The following is a 20,769-nucleotide window of genomic DNA, read 5'->3' on the forward strand; positions in this document are numbered from 1 at the left end:
GGCTCTGCTAGGCAAAGGTCTGCAGATCTCAAAAGGCTGCCTGGCTTTGTCCAGTCCAGCTTTAGAAAGAGGCTGCCACCTTTTCTTTGTAAGTTTATCTAGCCAAAGAGTTCATCTCGCTCATTTATTCAGCGATATGGTTTGTAAAGCAATAAAAGGTTTTAAAGGGTTTGGGAGAGCTGGTCACCTGCCTCCCACAGAATTTTGCAGACAATTGGCTGAAGATGGAAAATCAGAGCTTGGAGTGTGCAGGTGGTGATGGAGAGTTTGTGGTGGTGCAGTTTGCAGGGGAGGACTCCATAGGTGCTGTCTGAATTGAAATAATTTGAATTAAGTATGTTGTGGTTTAGAAGAGGCTTGTAGGCTCTGCTCCAGCCAGGTGACCCGGGGTCCAGCAAGTGGAGTCTCTGTCGTGTCCCCAACAGCAGAACGGAGGGGCGACATGGGGATGGGAGCGTGCGTGAGCATCTGTGCAGCTGGGAGAGGGGGAAGCATAGCACATCTTAGATATCCTGTCCTAGCCTAATTAGCACAAAAAATAACTTTCTTTTCCTCTTTGCATTTATGTTGTTTTTTTGGTTTTTTTATTAGCATGAAATTTTTACAAAAGTGTATATTTTATTTATTTATTTTTTACTGTTTTCTGCAGATTCTGGTCTGAGCAGCCCTCTCAGTGACCCTGAGTTTGACTTTGAAAGTTAGTTCCTGTGTGTTTTTGTTCCTGTTGGTTTCATTTCCCCCTCGCCCCCCATTATTATTTTTTTTCTCTTCTGTCGTTTTCCTTTCCAATTCTGTTTCGTTCCTGTTATTATTTTTTTTCTAATGCCAAATTCTCTGTATTCCTGCCGTGTTTGCCCATCTCATCCCTTTTCTGTGCCATCTGTCTGTCTGAACTGCGCTTCCAGTTTTACAGTATCAACTCACAGGCCTTTTGCAAGACGAGGGTAGTCACAGCAGCAGAATAGAGCCCCCAGTAGCAGCGTGGGACACTGGCCGTCCTTCTGTGTCTCTTTTGCTGTCTCAGGAGAAAGACCTGGGTTTCAAGGCTTGCTTTTCTCCCCAGTATTGAAGAGGTTTCATTTCAGCAGCTTGGCTAAATGTCCCCCGTACTTATTGACGGGCAGAAGGTGATCTTTTGTGCACTGGTGTGTGAGCGTTGTATGTGTGCGTGCCTGTGCTTTTGTGTTCATTGCTTCGTAACGCAGGGAAAGAGAAAACCGGAGCTGCAGCTGATGAACCCCCCTCTTTGGAAAGAACCGCACAGGCACCTTTCCATGTCAGGCGAGGAAAAGGGCCGTTTCCCATCTGTGGCAGGTGTCTGTTCCTTGGCATCCACTTGTTCCAGGAGCACAAAGACCGGAGGCCTCTCCACGGTCCTCCACACCCCCTGGGTTTCATGCAGAGTGCCATCCAGCCGCGGTGATTTTGCAAGGATAAATGGGCTCGGGCCCATGTAACAGATGTTAGGGTGACGTTTCTGGCGAGTTGGCTGGTGCATAGAGAATCAAGTCTTTTGTGATAAGATTAGAGAGATTCAAGTGATTGAAACGTTAGATGAGACTGGCTCTAAAAGACTTCATCCCATTAGAAGCCAAGATCCCAGCTTTGCAGGGTGGGTTTTGGGTTTGATTTTATTTTTTTTTTTAAATGCTGGGCAGGGAAGTAGATGTGAGGTTTCAGCTGACAAATGTGAAGAATCACAGATGCTGCTTGTGCTCAGAGCTGTGAGGGCAGGGGCTTTTTTCTGACTAGTTTAATCCAAATGTTGGTCTCTCTGGTATTGAATACTCCTGCCAATACTGCCCCAGTCCACCTGCCACCTCCCCTCAACCACCTTATTGTAACAGAGGGGGTTTGTGTGTTTTTTCAAGCCGCACCGATCCTCGGCCCCCGGCAGTGCTCCCGCTGCCATCCTCGCCGCTGCGGGAGGTCTCCCTGGGTGGCAGCCCCACAGGTAGCCAAGAGGCTGCTGAGCAGAGCAACCTGCAAGCCATTTCTCTTCATGTCTGAAAAAGAATTATTGAATTAAAGCAGACAAAAGAGAAGCTGCTGCAGCTGACACAGCAGTGCCGACTGGTACCACTGGGAAGTACCACTTCTGGCTCATTTAAGATCAGACTTCTCCTGGATCTTAATGGGAACCCCCATGCACTTGGCATTTTGACCAGGGAAGTGTTTATCGCTACAGAGGTTTCTGGTCTTCTTTTATAATAAAGAGCCCTAGAAATGGATCCCACGAGGAGATTTCTGTCTCTGACAGCAGCAGAACAAGGCGAGTTCCCATGTGCTCTCAGCCAGTGGCTGTTTGCAGCGGGCTGGAGGTGGGGACGGGATGTTCCCCAGCAAAGAGACAGAGCTGGTTTTCAGGAGCTGGTCACACTGAGGATTTTTCCAGGAGCTTTTATGAAGGAAACTTGTGAAATGCCTTCAAGGGGAATGTGACTTCTCATTCCAGATTGGCACAGTGGGCCTTTCTTGTGCAGCCTGTTTGCTCAGAGGGAATGACACATATTGCTCCATGACTTCTAAGCCAAAGAGAATCTGGGGGATTTTTTTTTTTCTTGCTTGCTCATTATTACTGCGTTTTTCGATTGTTTGGGGTTTTTTTTCCTTTTGACCTACGTGTTCATCATTTGGGATTTCATTTACAGCGCTGTGTTTCTAAGCACACTTCAGCAAATAATCTCTAGCTTTTTGCAGCAGTCAGGTGGTAGCAGCTGGGCTGAGAGCTGCCCAGCTGCCTCCCAGCCCAAGGGGAGAGAAGTCAGTGAGGGGGTGACCTGCAGAGGTCTGGAGACAGCTTATTGTGTTGCCAGAAGTTGTTCTGAGTAGGCTTTGGCTTTGCTCTAATGTCACAGCTCAAGTTATGTTTGCTGTCCTCTTCAGCCCTTACTTTCAGAGGCAGGACAGACACTGAGAAGAGTGTTTATAGTACTCCTTTGGTTTCATCTCTGGTCTCGGGCATCTCAGCCGGTGTGACCTTCCCTCCAACGAGCTCCTCCAAGCCCCCTACCCCCCCTGTCTGCACCCAGTGCTGTGGTACTGGGGTGGGTGGCAGCCACCTTCCAGTCCCAGGCGGGAAGCAAAGGGGAAATCCTTCCTGGGGTGCGGTGGGCTACAGGACAGCAAGAGGCTACCTGGGAGCTTTTCCTCCATGAGCCAGGAGAGACTTTCTGCCCTGATCCTCAGCAGACTCGTATGAAGCCAGTGCAGCCTCCAGAATACCTTGGGGTTATTTTTGGGAACTTTTTGGTCCATTCCTCCCCACCCATCCTTGTAATTTTCAGCCAGACTTCCTTGTGCTGAATACAGATGTCTAGTTAGCTTAGGAGACACCTGTTTGAGTGGTGGTCTCGAATCCCCACTCTGTGGCAGACTCGTCCTGTCCCCAGGCCTGGGGGAGGCAGCATCTCTCCAGAAGTCACTGTAAAACTGAGGATGTCATGCTTGCTTTGCCATCTCTGTGCTGAGTTTTCAGAGTATCTGACCATGCTGCTGCCACCGCCACTGCTTTGTCACACACCAACACCCACGGGGCTCGAAATTCTCCCTGGCTTCCATCTCTTCTCCACTCCTGTCCTTCTCATGGGGGATATTGCCTAGGGCTTCTCGGCATGCTGCTGTCCTTGCCCGTCCGCTGTTGTTTGTAGCAGGATCGGCTAGCAGACAGCATGGGAAGCCTGTGGAAAAACATAACCCAATGCAGATGAGCAAAGCACGGAGCGCTTTTCCACCCCGATTTGTAGCATAGCTATTTGAGATGATGGGAAGGGAAGGTTCCCTGCCCTCCCCACAGCTCCAGCTGCCCCTCTCAGAGCACGAGGTGCAAATAATGCTTCAGGCTGAAAACCAAGTCTGCCTTGGCTGCTCAGCCCCTTTGTGGCCGAGATATGCCTGCAGCCTGACCGGTCCGATGCAGCGGGGCCCTCCAGTGTGTCTTGGAGAAGATCAAGTCTGTTCCTTGGCAGTTCTGCCTGCCTCAGTACAAGCACAACTAAGCGCTGGGGAGAATTGCAAGGGCAGCAGGTGAACCAGGGCTGGGAGGCATCGGTCTCTGCAGCAAATTGTTTCCCACCCCAGACTGAAAGGGGCAAGAGGATCTTTTGCCTTTCCATCACAAACCAGAACGGCGTCCCCAGCAGAGCAGGACAGGGCTGGTACAGCCCTCCCTGCAAGTGGAGGAGGGAGGGCGAGGAGGACAGCAGCACTGGCCGTGGCTGAGCTGTGCTGTAGAAGGAATATGATCCACTGGCCACGAGCGGGAAGAGGAGCCGGTGCTTGACACCTCCATACCTGGCCACACTCTTGGAGCGGGGAAGGTTAGACAGCTGTCCCTGAGCCCACCAAGGAGCTTACAGAGCCAAGGTTGTGCAAAGGACAGTTCCTGAAAAGCCTCCCCTGCTTCCCTCCATCTGCATTCCCTTCCCCTGCCCCACATCACCATGGTTGGCTGGATCCCTGCCCCTTCCCTTCTTTTGTGTTGGAGTTTGTTTATGATCATTGCGGGTGCTGTAACATTTGCTGCGTAGGTTCCTCTGGCAGCGTTTGCTCATTTTAAGTCCACTATTGGAATTGCTAACATGCATCTGCTCTTCGGATTTTCCTTTTTGTTTTGCTCTGATTTACACATTGAAAATGGGGCCATCATGGGAACACTCATTTTAATGGTTTTTTTATTTCCTTGATTTTTATTTTTGACTTCCAAGGACACAATTTCGAGCCCTGAATTCTTCTCTTCTAACTTCCCTACTTTCATTGCAGATCTACATTGTAATTTTTTTTCTTTTCTTGTTTCTTCTTTCTTATAAAATGTGCAATGGTTGTGAATTTTTGTTATTATTAAATGAGATTCTTTTCCTGCTGTCTTGTCTTTTAGGTATGCTCAGCCACCCACCAATCCCCGTTTCCGAGCTGGCTGAACACACAGAGCATCTCAAAGCTAATGATAACCTGAAATTGTCCCAAGAGTATGAGGTATGAGCAAGAGTGAGTGCTGTGCATGAGTTTGCAGAGCCAGGAATTAGGAAATTGAGACAGGCCCTCATCCAAATGAACATAGCTTCATTTTAAGGATCGGGTTAGTTGAAATAAAAAAGCTATTTGCATTTTGAAAATTAAGTACTTGCTCCCTGCTTTGCTAGGTTCAGTTCCAGATCATAAAAAAGAAAGAGGCTTGGTCCATGAGCCATTCCTGTCCAAAGAGTGGGCATCTGGGACAGGGTCTGAGCTCCCTTCACAAAGGGGATGCATTTTGGGAAGATGACTGCCAGACAGATGGGTTGGGGAGTTGTCCTTGGGGGGTGCCTATGTCTTGCTCCTGAGTATGGAGAGGACCAAGCCAAGGAATGTGGTACCCAGTTTTAGAGAGCTGAAGCTAAGCGAGATGAGCACCAAGTCCTCTGCAGCTGACATGATCAGCAGCCATGGAGCTAAAGCTGAGAAAACAGGATAATTTGTACCTTCCTTGTCTTGTCTGAGGGTTTGTGCTCTTTTTTTTTTCTCCTTGCTGCTAATGTTTGGTTACTCAGATGGGCTCCTGCAGGCAACCAGCCAGGCAGAGCCGCAGCTGCTGGTCTTGAATTTCAGGTCGCTCCCCCAGCCTGTGCGGTTCCCACCTTGCTGGGGCTGACAGGTCAGGCCAGTCCCCAGGCAGCCGGTGGGGGGAAGGTGAAGAGCACCACAACCCCCCGTTATCATGCGTTATCACTGCCGCTCCGAGCATGGCATCCTTGCTGCCGCCGGGAAGGGCTGTGTGCTGGCACCAGCCTGCTCCTGCCCGCTTGCGGTATCGTGGCCGCATCAGTGCTGGTTAAATCCTGCTGCGAATGCCCGGTGCGGTCGGGGCCATCGGTACACAGGTTGCTTTCATTGCAGATAGAACTTATGACTGGATTTTTTTTGTTGTTGTTCAAAGACATAAAACGCCCCGATATTTTTAGACTAACAAGTAGTCTAGACTGCCCAGTTCTGTTCACCAGCAGAGCACGAGGGGATATTTTCTGAACAAAGGACTGGTTCTGGGATGCTTTCTCCCTGGTCTGACTTGCAAACATCGGTATGTGTGAAGCAGCTCTGTATTCACGGCTCCGCACCCGTGATGGGGGGTTTGCGTGTTGGAGAAGGCACATTCGCTCTCCTGGGGTCTTTCACCCCACATTGGGGTGCCGGGGGGGGCGGAGCAGCAGCCCGTTAATATGCTCTATCCAGATTTCAAAGACTGATTTGCATAATGCAATATCCCAAGTGCCCTGGCTTCGTTCCAGTACAACCTCCTCTAGTGGGAGAGCCAGAGCTAAACAAACATCGCTAATGAAATGAATGTGAGGCATGATTAGAGGGATAGAGAGCAAACAGACACATTACAATAGTATAAATACCCATTAGTTAGAAATGCTCCGCAGCCAGGGTGCGAGAGGACGTCTGTGTCTGGTGGTTTTGTACCAGCGTTGCCCCGACCGCTGGAGCCGAGCTGTGCCTGGGGAGCTCTCGGGGCGGCACGGGTGCCTGGCAAGGGTTGACCCCTGCGAGCTCAAAGGGGCAAATCCAGCCAGGCGCGCGCAGGACCCTGTCCCCACCGGCCATGAGTGGCAGGCAGGGAGAGCGAGCAGCAGGAAGCACAACTCGGCACGCTCCTGCCAAGCCTCCAGTTGAGGCAAACCCCTAGGGCTCTGCAAAATGATGAAGGAATTAAGCCTTTTATTTAATTCTCTGGCTGAGGATTTAGAGGTAAACGTAATTAACCTAATTTCCATATCTGGGACAGCTGGACTTAAGACAGAAAAAAAAATCCAACCACCAAACCTGGCGTAAATCACCAACATGGGCAGAGAGGAATTTTTGTCCAGTGCATTTTGTTGTTTACTCCTTCATCCCTTCCAGGAAAAGCCATGTTGGTTCAGTTCCTTAGGGCCAGGGTGCTCACCCCTTCTCTGCCTGGGGAGGTGCCTGCCCCTGCCACACTCCTGTGGGGCTTCCCACCTCCCTTTGCACCAGGGAGACCTTTGGCACCCAGTCTGCGGTCCCAAGGAACGCTTTCTGCTGTCTCTGCTCTGTGCAGAGCAGCCAGCTGCCTTCCTGCTGCCCGTGACAGCAAGTTTTTTCCCTGATGTTTCATATCGCAGTTGCACATGTGGTTATAAAGCCTGTCCTAGATTAAATATCTTCTTTGCCAGGTATTAGTACCCAACAAGACACCGGTATATTTATGCCATCTTAATTGTTTAGTTTAACCATGCATAGATTTAGCCTCTTCATCATTTCATAAATACGTTCTGATGTGATTGTTCCTGTTCTCTCCCAATTCCCGGCCGTTTGTCTGTCGGTGAGGCAGGGCTGTAACTAATCCGGTGCGGCCTCAGCAGAAGTACGAGCCAAGGCTTCTGTACTGCAGCCTGAAATTGCACCGATGCTTTTGCCACGGGGTTGCACTGCATTGTGCCCGAGGGGGAACTGTCGCAGGTACCACTCTGGGTGTGCTTGGGACTGAGGGATATGGGCCATGAGCACCCTGTGCCACCCAGCTGGGGCTTTTCCGCAGCAAAGATTGGTTCTTAAGGAAGCAAATGCTGGGAAATGCTGCGTTCCCCAGCTAGACCTTCAGAGCCCCCATCTGTCCTGTGCAGAACAAGGTACGCAGAGCTTGATTTGCTGCTTTTCTCCTCTCTGAGTCTTCCATTTTCTTTCCCCGATTCCTCCAGTCCATTGACCCTGGCCAGCAGTTCACCTGGGAGCATTCCAACCTCGAAGTGAACAAGCCCAAAAACCGTTACGCGAACGTGATTGCCTACGACCACTCGCGCGTCATCCTGCTGCCCATTGAAGGTACCGTAGTGTCTCTACTCCTACGCGGTAGCGCTAGGCTGAAGTTGCTGCAGGGAAACATATTGCGTGTGCTCTTCTCCCTTCCCTCTTACCCTCTATTTATATTCTTCTCTTAACATCTCGCTGGGAGTTTAGCAAGCAGGAGATACCTCTGTAAAGCAGGCGTTTGTTCAGTTCTGGTGACTGACATATTCCCTGGAGCTGCAATCCCTCATTTCAAGGGCTGGTTTATCAAGAACCTGTCTTCCCTTTACGTGGAGATCCCAGCTCGATACGTTTCTGGCTAACGGGAAGAATTCAGACCACATAGTGCTTTAAAGAGAGCAGGAGCGGGGCAGTGGGTGGCGGTGAATGTGGAGTGTACCTGTGCAGCAGATGAATGAGAAGTAAGCACAGGGCTAATTGTACTAATGTTGAGTGTCAGCAACGTAGCAAAGATGTGGTTGCTGAGTTGTACAGACCTAAAGATTACTTGATATGCAGTTCCTGCTGCAGTCCTGGCCCCTAAAAGGCTAAGAATAAGAAGGGGTTAGCGTTAGCCTGGTAGGTCATAAATTGTTTCCTGAGCTGCTTATGTGAGTGATGGTGCAGTCAGAAAATTTACATTAAATCTCAACTCGTGGCTCTTGACAGAGTTGCTCTGGTGCACGCTACGGTAAGAGGGGCTTTTGGTGGAGAGGAGATGGAGTTTAACAGGGCATCTGCTTTGGTTGCTGCTGCCGAGATAATATTTGAGTTTCATCATCCCAGGTTGTGTGTGGCTGTGCGGAATAGATAAAGCATTTGGAGCCAGGCTGGCACTGCCAAGAGCTGATCATCTGAGCAGAGAGGATATGGGGTGTCCTAATAACCCCCTGGTGAATGTAAAGGTTAAGTCAGAAGCCTTCATGAGAAGGGAATTGCTAGAATAATCTCCCTCTGCCAAGAGGGAGCTCTGAGGGACGTGGGGAGATGGAAGAGCCGTTCCTGGGGTAACGACAGATCACGTTGTTTTGCCAAAAGCTGCACAAATCTGGATCGGTCTTGTCTGCCATTAGAGGATTTTAAATGTTTCTCATTGTGAAGATGACTGTGTTCTGGCTTTTTTTTTTCTTCCGAGATTAATATTGTATGAGCCAAGGAAAACAGTCTTTAAAAAGTTGCCTTGTCATTGAAGGGAAAAGAGCAGAGCACCAGTGTAGAAATGAAGGATGCTTTGGGCTCATCTCAGCTCTCGGGAAAACAGGAGCACGGGGCTGGATGCAGGCAGCAGCCCTAACTCTGCCCAGGTGGCAGCGTGAGGGACTGATGGTGCGAGTGTGACAGGCCAAGGTTTAATTTTCAAGCATCTGAGAGGCTCTGACATGCCTTGGCTGGTGCGTTCCTTCCTACCAGGCTGTATTTTACGCTGAGGGCTGGAAGATGAAAGGAGTTGGAGGAATTAGTTGTTGCTTTCTCTTTGTTTTAAATCTGGATTTGTCAAGGCTGCAGATTGTCACAGTCTGCTTGGTCAGGAAGAAGTACTGGCTTTAATTCCGTGACTTGTCTCTAACTGGGCTTGTCACACAGCAAAACATTGCGGGAGTTCATGGCCACCATTTGAAATTACAGAGTGGACCCAGGGGGACTGGAGAGGAGATTAATTCCGGAAGCTCAGCCTTGATCACGTCCCTGCCACTGCTGCACAGCCACCTTCCCTCCTGAAATTTCAGATTGAGAAGGAATGGGGGCAGGGAACTCTCCAGAAATTTAATCAAAAGCCATTTCTACCAGCAGCTGAAATTACCAAGTACCCTTGAGGACTGGCAGGCAATTCAGCGTGGATTGCACCTCGCCAACAGAAGCAGCAATGTCTACTGCTACATCAGGATGAGGACTAGCAACCCAATTTCATATTGGTGCTGCTCCCCACCCTTGGCTGCCCTCGAGACAGGAGTTAAGCATTCTGTACTGAGCTAATCATAGGTTAGCAGAAACCTGCCAGCTGTGCCAGCTGCTCTGCTGTAATTAGGAATGGGCCAAATGGCCGAATGGCGCGGATCTGCTGTGCCAGCCTTGGAGGCTCTCTAAAGCTGAACCCGAACATCACTGCTTGCCAGTGTCCATTTTAAGTTCAGAGCAGTTTTCTCCTGCCATGTCCCCATTGCCCTCTTTTCTCTGGCAGCGCCTCCTGCCACTCACAGCGAACCCTGTGCGCAAGGACACGGGCAAGCAGCTGTAACTCAACAGCCTGTAACTCATGCGAATAGGGAGAAAAAACACACTCCTAGAAATGACAGCGGACAATTTAAAGCAAGTCAAAGCCTGTAATTTCAAAGCCTTTACTGGCTGAATCAAGCCTGCTTTTATTCCTTCCTTTGTCCAGCTGTGGCTCACTGCCTGGGACTACAGACGGTGCCGTGCATCCCCAGGTGCACATGCCGCCCAGACACCAGGCGTTCGGGATGAGGACTTGGCTTTTGTCCTATCTGAGGTCAGCGAAGCAAGAGCCAGAGGCCAGGACTTCAGCTCCTGTCTGCAACACCAGTCAGAAGAGCATGGTTTCACGGCTTGATGTTCAGTCTCTTTAATACCTTTTGCAAGAAGTTATTTGTCTCACTGCAATGCAGGCCTTCAAGGCGGGAGCTGGAGCTGGGAAAAACATGCAAAGAGCCTGCTACTCCCAGCTGTGATTGTAACCCACCAAGCCATGAAGGCTCAGGTGGTTTTGCAGGGGAATTATCTCTAACAGCATTCCTGCAAAGATCTCCTCATGCTTCCAACTGTATAAAGTCCTGTGCAATTCACTAACTTGCTTTTGCTGATTTAATGCAGGAATTGTGGGCAGCGATTACATTAACGCCAACTACATTGATGGCTATCGGAAGCAGAATGCCTACATTGCCACGCAGGGGCCTCTGCCAGAGACCTTTGGAGATTTTTGGAGGATGGTGTGGGAGCAGCGTTCAGCTACTATTGTTATGATGACTAAGCTGGAGGAGAAATCACGGGTAAGATGCATGAGAGGGATGACTAGTTAGTCATAATCCTGGGGGATTGGAGGGTAGGGTTGGGGAACAGTAAATCCCTTTGATCTGCAGCCCACGTTTATGTCAGTGGGGGATTTCTGCCTGCTTTGCCAGCACCCTGAAAGTTCAGTGATTCATTGCTTTTTAAAAAACCAAACCAATCACCCTGGAAGGCTGCAGCCTCCTTTGCAACTCCAAGAGAAGAGGGCACTCAATCCCATCGCATGCTTTGTAGGTCTGTCTCGGAGTTAATCATGTGGCACGTTTCACATTCAGTTCTCTTGTTCAACAGACCCCAGTACGTTCACTCTAATCTTCAAGATCATTCCAGTCTATTGTCTAGATGATTGATGTGGTGCATCAAAGCCTGTGCTTAGTCAGTAGGAGCTTTTCATGCCGGGTCTGTCCCTTCCCTGGTGCTTTGGAGAGACATTTCTTGCACCTTCCCTCCCCTTCGCGACCTGGGCAGCTTCACCTGTACCAGTGGTTGTAGGGCAGCCTTGGAACGAGCTTCCCCTGCAGCGCAGGGTTTGTTCCAGCACTGAGCTCTGCCTTTTGCCTTGCAGATCAAGTGTGACCAGTACTGGCCAGGCCGAGGTACCGACACCTATGGAATGATACAAGTGACATTACTCGATACCATCGAATTGGCCACGTTCTGCGTTCGAACGTTCTCCCTTCATAAGGTGAGCTTTCTCCGGCTCTGGTTTTTCCCTGGAGGTGGGCTGCAGCGTGCCCTCCGTTCGCAGCAGCGGCGGGTACGGCAGCACGCTGGCACCTCACGTGACTCTCGGTGCCCTTCTGTCTTTGCAGAACGGCTCCAGTGAGAAGCGAGAGGTCCGGCAGTTCCAGTTCACAGCGTGGCCTGACCATGGCGTGCCCGAGTACCCTACCCCATTCCTGGCTTTCCTGAGACGGGTGAAAACCTGCAACCCCCCTGATGCTGGTCCCATTGTGGTGCACTGCAGGTACCGATTTCCTTCACCTAAGCCTTGAGTGGGGCCACCTGCAAGGGAGCCAGGAGTTCGGACCCGTGCTGATTTGCACCCAGGAGACGTGCACCGTCTCCCAGCGAGTATCCAGCAGGCCAGAGCCGTCCATGCTGTACTGGGCTCTGGTTCTGGGCACAGTGGGGAAGGAGGAAGATCACGGGCAGCCTGGGAAGCTGCTTTGTGATGCTGCATCAGGTGTCTGGGAGGCAGAGCTGCCTCGCTGTCAGAGAGAGAGCTGACAGTGATTGAAAGAGGGTGGGGGTGGGTTTTTTGAGTGCCGCAGCCTTTCTGATAATGACCAACTGAAGGCCCCTATGGGCAGGTAAGGTTCCTAATTCAATTTACAGCCCAACGAGGAATGCTTGCAGCCTCAACTTGGATAAATCCCTGTGTTCCTCAGGAGGGTGTGGAGGAGCCTGCAGGTTACTCGGCACTGAGGAAAGACATCTGAATTTTACAGGCTGCTGGGGGAAGCTAACCCTGCCTCTCCTAGAGGATGCCATTTAAACAGTCTTTGTAAGTGGGCAACTTATCACTAACCTTGCAGATGGCAATTATCGTGCACCTCTCAGAAAATGACTAAAGAGAGCTGTCAGCTCACAAGGTGCAGGAACTGGCTCCCAGATCAGCTGCTAAATTCTTGCCAAAGCTCCCAGTCACCTGCTTGGTTCAGGTGTTAGGCAGTCTAATTAACAGAGATCAAGGGGGCTTCATGAAAAAAGGGGCTGCACTGGCATAGTAAAACAAAACCCTTTATTAGCAGCAGCAAATGCACAGATCCACAGAACCCTGCTGATTCACAAATGCCACTACATACAAGTTTGATGTTACCTTGATGCACAAAAACATTTAGGAAAAGAGGTGATGCAAGTTACTCATTACAACATCGGTAGTTTCTGAGCTGCTGGAAGATCTGAGTGATTTTGCTGGAAGATCTAAGTGAGACCGTGGTTTTTAAGCCTCAGATCGTGCCAGCCTTTTGTTCAAGCCTGGAGCCCCCTACCTAGAATTGTCATAATTGTGTGTCTGCCAGGAGAGCTTCTGTCCTGGGGGTGTTGCAGATGAAGAGGCAGGAGAAACGGGGCAGATCGGTATGGAGGGGCAATAAGGCTCGTCAGCAGAGGCAACTTTTTCATCTTCTGTCCTGTCCTCGGGTGACGTAAGACCAAACTTGGTTTGGGAAGTTTTTGCTAAACTGAGTCGAGCAAAGCAAACCTTTTGAGCTCTTTGGGGCTAAGCCTGCGTACGGACCGGCACAGCTGAGGGGACCTTTCCATCCACTGGCCCTGATCCAGCAGCCTCTCCCTGCTGTTGGGGCAGCACTGGCAGAGTTCACAGAAAACGGCTCCTTAGATTCCGGTGCAGGCTTCACCAGCCCCAGTGCCGCACTCTGTGTGACTCGGAGCAGCAGTGACTCTGGTGTCACCGCTGTCCTCCACCACACGCTATACAGCTGTCCAAACCCAGCACAGCGTTTTTAAACTACGTGACGAGCAACGCGCTGAGGTGAGTGGGCAGCAGCACTCGCAGCGCCGGTTCCGTTGGGCAAGTTCCTTTAGTACAACAAAACTCATGAGAGGGCTGGAGACACACATGGGCGTGGGTTTGCCGAGATTCCCTTTGCCTCGGTGCATCGGTAGCCACGTTCACAAGGCCGGGGCTCCTTCCCAGTCACTGAGTGCATTTCTGCTTCACTCTCCGCCCTGTGCATCTGTTTCCACCCTGTGTTTGCTGCCAATTGTGGCAGGGAAGGTCCTCACTGCTGGGTGGCCGTCTGCAATATTTTTCTCCAGTGGCAGAATAACCCATCACTTTATTATTATTTTTGTCTCCCCTTTTCTTTCCAGTGCGGGTGTTGGACGGACCGGCTGCTTCATTGTGATCGACGCCATGCTAGAGAGGATAAAACATGAGAAGACAGTGGACATTTATGGGCATGTCACCCTCATGAGGTCGCAGCGCAACTACATGGTACAGACAGAAGACCAGTACAGCTTTATACACGATGCCTTGCTTGAGGCTGTCGCTTGCGGCAACACAGAGGTCCCAGCTAGGAATCTCTACACCTACATCCAGAAACTGGCACAGATCGAAGTCAGAGAGCACGTGACGGGCATGGAGTTGGAGTTCAAGGTAATGGTAGATGCTTGAATGGGGACAGTAGTCACTGGGGAAGGCTCCGTGTTCTTCCCGGGAGCTTTGTTCTGCTGGCACTCATGCATAGCAGACAGGGAGCCTTTATAAAGCTGATGGGAATTTTTTGGTTCCATCTTAGAGAAGTAATTACTTTTCTGACTTATTCTACCACAGTTCTCACAGGAGAGCTACCTGTTGCTGTGGGAGGCTTGTCTGGTCATTTCAAATCCAGCTTGAATTTACTCCTGCCTTAGATTGGGTGGGGTTTTTTTTTATTTTTCTTTTCTTTTTTTTTTTTCCTCTCTGAAAGTTTTGCTTAGGGGAAGGGTCTCAGACTCTGTCCCCACCCCCAGAAAAAAACATACAAGGCACACCAGGCTGAACAGCATGGTGGAACATGGCGGGCAAGTTAAATGGGCGGGCACAGGGCTCAATCAAAACAAAAAAAACCCAACTGAACAAATGGTTGTGACTCTGCTTTTGCCTTCAGCGACTTGCCAACTCCAAAGCCCACACCTCCAGGTTCATCAGCGCCAACCTCCCATGCAACAAATTCAAGAATCGCCTTGTCAACATCATGCCATATGAGACCACGCGGGTCTGCCTCCAGCCCATCAGAGGAGTGGAGGGCTCCGACTACATCAATGCCAGCTTTATTGATGGCTACAGGTAAGCAGCCCCGCCGCAGCCGGGGGGTTTGCTCTGCAAGGAGGCAGAGGTACTAAGGGCTGGACTAGGTCTTAACAGGGGCAGTCCTGTTAATTCCAGATGAACAGGAATCCTGTCCCGGCACCTAGCCGTGCCCGCGTGCAGTGCTGGAGGTGAGCTCTCGCGGATGGCCAGCGACCCACGCATACAGCCTTTTGATAGCTTTATTCTCCATGGTCCCCTAAAGCAAACCAAACCCTTCTCCAGCAGCAGGTCCTAAACATAGAGTGTCAGTGAGGGGTGGATTTTGCTGTTGGGAGGTTTCTAAAAACAGATTAGCCTTTTTATTACTTTTGTGATTTGGGGACGTTGCAGTTGTGACAGCTTCCCACAGGCATTATGTGCCACGAGCTCCAGCCTGAGGAGCTGCAGCCCTCCACTGGTGTGCTCGGAGCCCAGCACCAAAGGAACAAAGCAACCCCCTGTGCAGGATTCCTCGCCGGGGTTAGGGCTTCTCCCTGGTGGCGGCTGAATTCTTGATGCTTCTCAGGCCCAAAAACCACGGATTCTAGTTCCAGGAAGCCCAGCATCTTACACCTTCCTCCATGTGAGGCATCATGCTGGAGTAATCTAGTTTTACCCCTTGGAAACGGTATTTAGAGAAAGCTTCGCCACTGACTTTTTTTTTGACTGTTAGCACCAAAGACGCTTCCAGCCCCTTTAGACCTTGCACTGTTCTAGTTCTTTCCCAGCATTGCCATTTGTTCTCGTACTCTCCAGCCGTTGTATGTGTCTGCCCAAGCAGCTCTCGGCAGCCCCCTGACCCACCCCTTGCGTTTGGGCTCTTTCAGACAGCAGAAGGCGTACATCGCTACTCAAGGGCCCCTGGCAGAGACCACTGAAGATTTCTGGCGGATGCTATGGGAGAACAACTCCACCATTGTCGTGATGTTGACTAAGCTTCGCGAGATGGGTCGGGTAAGCGGGGGCTAGAGGAGGAGCGTGGGGAGAAGCCTGCAGCACGGGGCTAACGGGGACCTTTTCTATCCCTTGGCAGGAAAAGTGCCATCAGTACTGGCCAGCGGAGCGTTCTGCCCGGTACCAGTACTTCGTAGTAGATCCCATGGCTGAATACAACATGCCTCAGTACATCCTGCGAGAGTTCAAGGTCACTGATGCCAGGGTAAGTGCTGCAGAATGTTCAGCCTGTGCTTGCGAGGGCTGTAACGGGCTGGAGTGGTTCAAAGCCAGGTGGGAAGGTGGCTGACAGAAAACAAGGCAGTTTGGTGTGGTTTGGCTCCCATGAGAAAGACTGAGGTGTGAACGGTTTCTCTGTAAGTCTGGGATTATCGTCAGCGGAGGAGAGCTTAGCCACGATAACAAAGAAACAAAACACACAAACACAGACTGTACTTGAATATATCTTCTGACAAACTGAAAGTATTCTAACCTCTGCTCAGTAATCATGGTGGCGAGTCGCTTTACTAGAGACGTACCCAGCCTTTGGTTTCACCTGCAGCTTATGTGATGTGGAAAGCAGAAAAGAGTATCTCCTCAAAGAGCTAGTAAAAAACCCAGACTTGCAAAGGATGCTCTGCACCCTACAGAACACGTACATTTCTCCTCTGGCTTTAAGAGGAGCCACTGTTACTCATATTCAGAGGGGCACAGCCACTCAAATAATCTCAGATTCAACGTCAGATTTCTCACCCAAAGGAACATTTCAGTACCTCTGAAATTTGTTCAGCAGATGTAACCCTCGCTCTCGGAGTAGTGTTTCATGCTTTTGAGGTTGCCAGTGTTACAGAACCTGATAATTCTATTTGCAAGGTTGAGACAGAGGATGCCTCATCAGTCCTGGTAGAAGATGATTTATCTTCCTGTCAGCTGTAATTCTGACACTGTGGCAACTCTTCTGAAGATTGATAGAGAGGCCATAACCTCACCTTGAATGTTCCTTTGCTGAGGACTCCATCTGTGCCGTTGTTGCAGTGGTCAGAGCTTTCAGCACACCTGCCAGAAGTATAGATCTCTACTGACAAGCTGACTCCAGAAATGTCAGCTGCAACACGAGCAGCTTCATCATTATCTAGCTAGATAATATATACGTGTTCATGACCGTAACACAAAGTTGGTTCAACTTTTTCTGCCCTTTAATGAACCAGCAACAAAATGGGGGCAGGGGGTGGGGGGGTGGCGCTGCCGTTTGTATTCAGTGCCACAAACACAGGATGTTTTCACTATTACTGGTTTTTCTCCCCCAGGACGGTCAGTCACGAACTGTTCGCCAGTTCCAGTTCACTGACTGGCCAGAACAAGGTGTGCCAAAATCAGGAGAAGGTTTTATCGATTTCATCGGACAGGTACATAAGACCAAGGAGCAGTTTGGCCAGGATGGCCCCATCTCTGTCCACTGCAGGTAGGCACGTGCAGATAGACATGGCTAATTCAACTGGGGATGCAAAAGTGCAGAAGGAATTAAAGCCCTACCGCTACCTCCCTCCTTTCCCACACCCTTTGCAGGCAGATTTCTTGGGGGTGTCTGGAGGGGAGGGTGTCCTACACTACTGCTTCTGCCAGCCAGACTGGTCTCCCTCGGAGCTGGGCACTGCCCACAAGGCCTTTGGCCCTTCAGGTCTAGGGGAGAGGTCGGAAATGCTGATCATCCTCTGAAGGAGATGGGAACCGCCGTGTTAATCAATATTTGACCTGCAGAATTAGAAGTATTTTTTTTACCAGTCGTAGCCCAGTTCGGCACCTCTAACGCTGCTGGGCTGGGTTTGCTGGTGCTAGTAGGAAGAATTGTACCTCCCTGCCCCTGGGCCAGAGAGGATAACGTGTTCTTCAAACTATTTATTTTTAAAAGCCTAATGTGACATATTTGGTAATAGTTTTCCACAGTGAATGCTGTTTATCACTGCCCGAAGTTTTTGATTTTTTTTAATTTCACTTTCTCAATTTGTTTGGGTCACACACTGGCAGTTTCACTGTGTCCTACCTCCTGGAGGACTGACTGAGGCTCTCCAGCTCTGACACGCTCATCACGCAGCTCAGCCGTACAGAACGTCAGCATTTAGAGAAGCATCTGAACGCTGTAACATACGGTTTCCTTCTTTTGTCCCATTCCTGCAGTGCCGGCGTGGGCAGAACTGGAGTGTTTATCACATTGAGTATCGTCCTGGAAAGAATGCGTTATGAGGGTGTTGTAGATATTTTCCAGACAGTAAAGATGCTGCGAACACAACGACCCGCGATGGTGCAAACAGAGGTAAGGCGGAGTGGGGAACCCATCTCTACAGGTTTGGGGGCTGAGTAGCAAAGCCTCCCCCTCAGCACCTCGGCTGCGTGGAACGTGCTTTTTGCCTTTCTAACCACAGCAAAACAAAACCTTACCTGAAAATTACTGAGCGAGCCCAGGCTGCGCCGCTGCTTTTACCAAAGTAATGTATGAAGTCTGTTAGAGCTTTCATCCCAGTCTGCCAGCCGTGCTCCTTATCTCATCCCCACCTCCGAGGCAGGGGCGACTCACCTGCCTCGAAACACAGCCCATGTTGGCTGTGGAGCCAGAAATGCCGACCTGGGAGACGCCCAAACAATAAAGGGAAGGGATTTCCTTTCCCAGTCGTTCACAGTTCTCCGAGGATAAAAGGTTCTGCGTGTGGCTCCTGCCCAAGCCTGTGCTAGCTGGGAAGCAGGGCAGGGATGCTGAAGAGCCGTTTCAAACCTCTGAAGCTGTTCCCTTTGCTGTTTGCAGGATGAATACCAGTTCTGTTACCAGGCAGCTCTGGAGTATCTGGGAAGCTTTGATCACTATGCAACATAAAAAGCCATCCGTTGTGCAGACTCTACCAACCACTTAAGTCCTGGAAGGCCTCTTTTGACCCAGGAGGAGCGCTTGAACTTACAAACTGAATCAGAAGAAGTACCTTTTCATCTGGACAATGCATTGGGGAGCAGGGGGAAGGATTGCAAGGAACACCCCTTCGGGAACTCCATGTTGTAACCTGGACCGTAAAGAGGCAGCTCAGGAGACTGCTGAAGGACTGCTTTAAGTGGTGAACTGCTCTTGTTACCTCAAGTGGTGTTCGCTGTGGAGGACGTATGGACATCATGAAACAGATCCAAAAGCTAAAACACACCTTGCGAAATGTTGCCGCTGGAGAAGGGAAGGAAACCGACTTCGGTTACATCATTAGAGTTCAGTTTATTTACTAATATAGTTGGCAGTCTTTAAAGGAAGTCACTTGCAGAATTGAAGGTGTTCCGTAAAAGATAAGAAAAGGAACTAAATCTCAACACTTAGGCAAACTTAGGGTCAGGAGTTCTTCTAGCTGGAGTCTTAATAACCTCAGTATCAACATTGGGATGATTCTGGGCTTACAGGCACCTTGCAAACAGCATTCACCGAAGGCCCCTGCCACGCGAGAGGTTTTATAGCTCACATTTTGAATACTTGGAACATTCCTCATTTCTTCTAATTCCAAAATTTATTTTTTAGGCTATTTAAAATTCTGGAGACAAAGCGAGAGAGGGAGAGAGAGATCCAAACCCCATACCTGGCTGTGTGGTGTGGCCCCCTCCCCTTGCACGCCAGTGGGGCAGGTAGAGGTGGCAGCTCCCCGGGGCTGGGTTTGCTGGTTCTGTTCCCCTGTTTCAGCACATCCAGCTACCACACAAAGGCATTAAACCTGGGCAGGACACCCCGCAAGGAACGGCAGCCCCTTTCCTTTCTCTTTGCACATTCACACAACCCCACTTCTGCTGCAAGCAGCTGTGCCACCCCACCAGTTCCTGCCGCAGAAGGCCAGGAGCATCTCCCTGAAAGGAGCCCAAGAAGCACCCTTAAGAATTTTATTTCCAATAGCCAACTGCTTCTTGCTGCCAACCCCTCACCTCTGAACACTGCGGCTCTCCGGGAGCGATGCAGAGAGACTCTCAGGACTCTCCTGGTACCATGTCACACCACGCTCCTTGGCACAGCTACGAACGTGCCCTAGCTGTATAAATAACTGGGAAAGATCAAGTAAGGTGCATTCAATGGCATATACTGTGAGTGGCTTTCTTTAAAGTATCGATGTAACTGTAACAAGTGACATTACCTTTTTTTTAAATAGTGTATTTTTTCCTTTTTTTTAAAAAAAAAAGACAAAGAATATCAGTCAATGAATTTAAAAGAAAAATTTGCTTATTTGTTCATATTATGTTCAAAGACAGTCTATTTTTTCACTGTAGAAATGTTACGTGTAATGGCTGTGATATATAAAAATGCAGTGCAAATTGCTACTTCTACATATTGCTTTTCTACCATTTAAAAGGTTTAACTTGCTCATGTAAGAATAACATGTCCTTTCTGGATTTTTTTTTTTTTTGGGTTCTTTTGTTTTAAATCGATCGCAGACATACCCCATGTCTCTGGAAGGGTGTGAGATGAGCAGGCAGGCCTAGACACGGTGGCGGTGGCAGTGCCAACCCACCTCCCCTTCAGCTGTGGCCATGTTCTGGGCTTAACTGGGCCAGGGCTGAACTGGGAGATGAAACAATACCAGTGTCTTACCATGACTGAAGACAGAAAGACGGTGATATCGGCGCCAGGGCAAACATCAGCACGCACACAGGTTTTTTTAACATCAAAGGTGTATCGTAGGTAATGGCCCATCGTGCGCTGCGTTGTAGATATAATGCTCTTGCAGGTGTACAGGACGAGGAGTTTTCTTGCAGAAGTGCACAGAGGACAGCAAGTCTAGGAGAAGACACACTGCCCTGAACACTGCTTGCCTGTGACTTTTCCTTTTTTTATTTTTCTAGAAGGGGTAAATCATGGCCATCAAGTGCTACCCAGAAAACCCCACAACAATCTATTTCCTGTCTTTAACTAAAAAAAAAAAAAAAAAAAGAAAGAAACGAAAGGCTTCTTCAAGATTTTCCTTCTTATTTGTGTGAAAATTGCCCAAATTTCTAAGTCTGTTGCAGCAAAATTACTGGACAAGCTGGGGGGAGGGGGGAAGTTTTTTCCTTTGTATGAGAGCAAAGTGCTGTTGCTTTCACACTGTTATTTCAAACTGAAACAGTAAGTGGTTTTCATACCACTTGTGTATGTAGATATATTGACTTTGTATTAAAGGAAGATTGTCTGAAAGGCCTGACTGCAAACCTGTTTGTTGGTAGGAGCGGGCAAGGAGCGAAGC

General features: G+C 49.7%; 1 protein-coding gene across 10 annotated transcripts in view; it reads left to right on the forward strand.

Annotated features, from left to right (window-relative positions):
- Nucleotides 1–19,939, forward strand: part of PTPRS (protein tyrosine phosphatase receptor type S) — a 161,920-nt gene extending 141,981 nt beyond the window's left edge. For 7 of the 10 annotated variants that reach the window (XM_056335715.1, XM_056335714.1, XM_056335719.1 and 4 more), the window contains 13 exons: nucleotides 650–697; nucleotides 4,877–4,974; nucleotides 7,698–7,821; nucleotides 10,615–10,790; nucleotides 11,375–11,494; nucleotides 11,622–11,776; nucleotides 13,648–13,933; nucleotides 14,427–14,605; nucleotides 15,436–15,562; nucleotides 15,642–15,767; nucleotides 16,849–17,003; nucleotides 17,717–17,852; nucleotides 18,339–19,939. In XM_056335715.1, coding sequence (XP_056191690.1) covers nucleotides 650–697; nucleotides 4,877–4,974; nucleotides 7,698–7,821; nucleotides 10,615–10,790; nucleotides 11,375–11,494; nucleotides 11,622–11,776; nucleotides 13,648–13,933; nucleotides 14,427–14,605; nucleotides 15,436–15,562; nucleotides 15,642–15,767; nucleotides 16,849–17,003; nucleotides 17,717–17,852; nucleotides 18,339–18,407 — 1,799 coding nt within the window. In that variant the 3' untranslated portion in view covers nucleotides 18,408–19,939. The remainder of the gene's footprint in view (nucleotides 1–649; nucleotides 698–4,876; nucleotides 4,975–7,697; nucleotides 7,822–10,614; nucleotides 10,791–11,374; nucleotides 11,495–11,621; nucleotides 11,777–13,647; nucleotides 13,934–14,426; nucleotides 14,606–15,435; nucleotides 15,563–15,641; nucleotides 15,768–16,848; nucleotides 17,004–17,716; nucleotides 17,853–18,338) is intronic. The other 3 variants (XM_056335720.1, XM_056335721.1, XM_056335724.1) reach the window with 1 other exon arrangement.
- Nucleotides 19,940–20,769: the final 830 nt, after the last annotated feature.

This window comes from Falco biarmicus, chromosome 4, assembly GCF_023638135.1.
Source record: "Falco biarmicus isolate bFalBia1 chromosome 4, bFalBia1.pri, whole genome shotgun sequence".
Lineage (NCBI taxonomy): Eukaryota > Metazoa > Chordata > Aves > Falconiformes > Falconidae > Falco > Falco biarmicus.